Raw genomic sequence first — 2,361 nt, forward strand, 5'->3', positions numbered from 1 at the left:
TCTTCATGACTTCAGAAGCCTGGTTACTCATTTACAACTGGGATAAGAGAAATGTTCAAATAACTAGAGAAGTTCTATAAAACACTTGTTAAGTTTTTATTCTACTACCGAACCGTGTTCCCATTAACCTCTGGTTACCTCTAAATTTCCAACATCTGGAAGAGAACAAGCTCTGGCATCACCCAGCCAGCCCCTCCTACATCCTACTCACTCAAAGAATTTCCCCTTTGAGCGATTATAACATTGGCTGCTTACTCACACCAGATTCCTTAGGATTGGCCGGGACTGCAAATAAAACGTTGTTTGCCTATAATGAGGTCGATAAGCTGCTACGTAAATGCACACAAGCTCCCAGTCTTAAAACAGGACACGAAGCATTTGCTATCTTCTTTCCTTTTATTATTTTCATGTGAAAGCTGGAGAGTAAACATTCTCCCTGGCCAAAAGAAAAGGTCTTTGAAGGAAGGAAAAAAAAACAGACCCTAAAATGGGTCTACTGAGTTCTAAAAACCGCGAGACCAAGCAAGCCCAGATTCTTCTTTTGGGACTTGACTCAGCTGGGAAGTCTACCCTCCTTTACAAATTAAAGCTTGCTAAGGGTATTACGACCATCCCAACAGTAGGTTTCAACGTGGAGATGATCGAGTTGGAAAAGAGTCTTTCACTCACGGTCTGGGATGTTGGAGGACAGGAGAAAATGAGAACCGTGTGGAAGTATTACTGTGAGAACACCGATGGGCTGATGTATGTTGTGGATAGTACGGACAAGCAGCGACTGGAAGACTCCAGGAGAGAGCTGAAGCACATTTTGAAGAATGAACACATTAAAAATGTGCCTGTTGTCCTGTTAGCCAACAAACAGGATGTACCTGGAGCTCTGACTGCCGAAGACATCACCAGAACGTTCAGAGTGAAGAAGCTCTGCAGTGACAGGAACTGGTATGTGCAACCCTGCTGTGCCATCACCGGGGATGGACTGATGGAGGGGTTCAGGAAATTGACTGGATTTGTGAAAAGCCACATGAAATCAAGAGGAGACACTTTAGCATTCTTTAAGCAGAACTGAGGTCCAAGCAGTGACATACTGATGAAATTGAAAAGGTAATTTTTTTCCTATGCCAAGTGAGAAAAGCAAGTTGCCGAGTTAGCAAACTTTTCCTAAAAGGTTATTTCACCTAAATTCAGCTAAAAACTTAGAATAATATCTAGAAAATATTATTTTTAGTAAACTATGTGGTAATGGTAGTTGAGAATAAAATCTTACAATTTTGTGCATGTTGGATGAATAAGAATAATTGTGTTTGGGACCAAATAAATTATTGCTTTATTGTTTTTATATGACTACTAGAACAAAGTTTAAGTAAACTGCTAATAGGGTCAAAATTCTTTCAGATGGTTTCCAGCTGTTACAGTATTGAATTTCTACCACACTCCTATGAAACAGCCAGTAAAAAATAGAACTTTAAATTATGGAGAGGAAAAAGTTTGATGTTAACATCTTGTAGATCCCCATGCCTTAAATGAAGTTTTTTTCTGGATTCCGGCCAACTCTTTGAAATCTATTGCTGGGAACTTCCTACAGTGAGTCAAACAAAGAACTTCAGGCTGTTAATTGCCCAGAAACATAGGAAGAAGTTTATACTTTAAAGTTCTGGGGACCAGGGTAGCTAGCTCCTTAGAGTTTAGGGCGAGGCCTGGGTTTTGCTCAGCTTGAGGTTAGAGCCCCAAGATGGGCTTATGTAGAATTCGGTAGAACAGTCATTACTCAGGAATATATGAACAGCTCACTGCAATGATCAAACAGGAACCAGAGCCAGACTTTAATCTCAGAGACTTTGCAATTCACAGGAGGAAGCAACGTAAAGCTAGTAGCTAGAATAGGGCAATAAGTACTATGTGTGATAACAGGAGCAACTCTTTTCTGACCTGGGAAAACAGGAAGTGCTTCATGCAGGAGGTAGTCTTTTTTTTTTTTTTTAAAGATTTTATTTATTTATTTGACAGAGAGACACAGCGAGAGCAGGAACACAAGCAGGGGGAGTGGAAGAGGGAGAAGCAGGCTTTCCACTGAGCAGGGAGCCCGATGTGGGACTCGGTTCCAGGACTCTGGGATCATGACCTGAGCTAAAGGCAGACGCTTAACGACTGAGCCACCCAGGCGCCCGAAGGAGGTAGTCTTTAAGAAGGTTCCCAACTCCTAGGGACCCATGAAGGTGGAGGTTAGTCACTGGAAGTTCCCATCACTAGAAGACCCTAAAGAGCCACGTTGGGGAGGGGAGGAGGAACTGGGGATTGAATTGGAATTCCCCTGACAGGCTCAGAACTCCCAGGAAGGTCCTGGTGCTAACAGATGACACTTTC

The 2,361-nt window shown here is 42.3% G+C and overlaps 1 protein-coding gene across 1 annotated transcript; it reads left to right on the forward strand.

Moving 5' to 3' along the window:
- Positions 1–362: 362 nt before the first annotated feature.
- ARL14 (ADP ribosylation factor like GTPase 14) lies at positions 363–1,300 on the forward strand. Its single transcript, XM_027586662.1, has one exon. It carries the CDS (start codon positions 488–490, stop codon positions 1,064–1,066), a length of 579 nt encoding a protein of 192 aa, XP_027442463.1. The 5' UTR covers positions 363–487; the 3' UTR covers positions 1,067–1,300.
- Positions 1,301–2,361: the final 1,061 nt, after the last annotated feature.

This window comes from Zalophus californianus, chromosome 1, assembly GCF_009762305.2.
Source record: "Zalophus californianus isolate mZalCal1 chromosome 1, mZalCal1.pri.v2, whole genome shotgun sequence".
In the NCBI taxonomy this organism is placed as follows: Eukaryota; Metazoa; Chordata; class Mammalia; order Carnivora; family Otariidae; genus Zalophus; species Zalophus californianus.

What these genes read in the sequence shown, in the direction of transcription:
- ARL14 (XM_027586662.1), top strand. Translation starts at nt 488, where the DNA reads ATGGGTCTACTGAGTTCTAAAAACCGCGAGACCAAGCAAGCCCAGATT.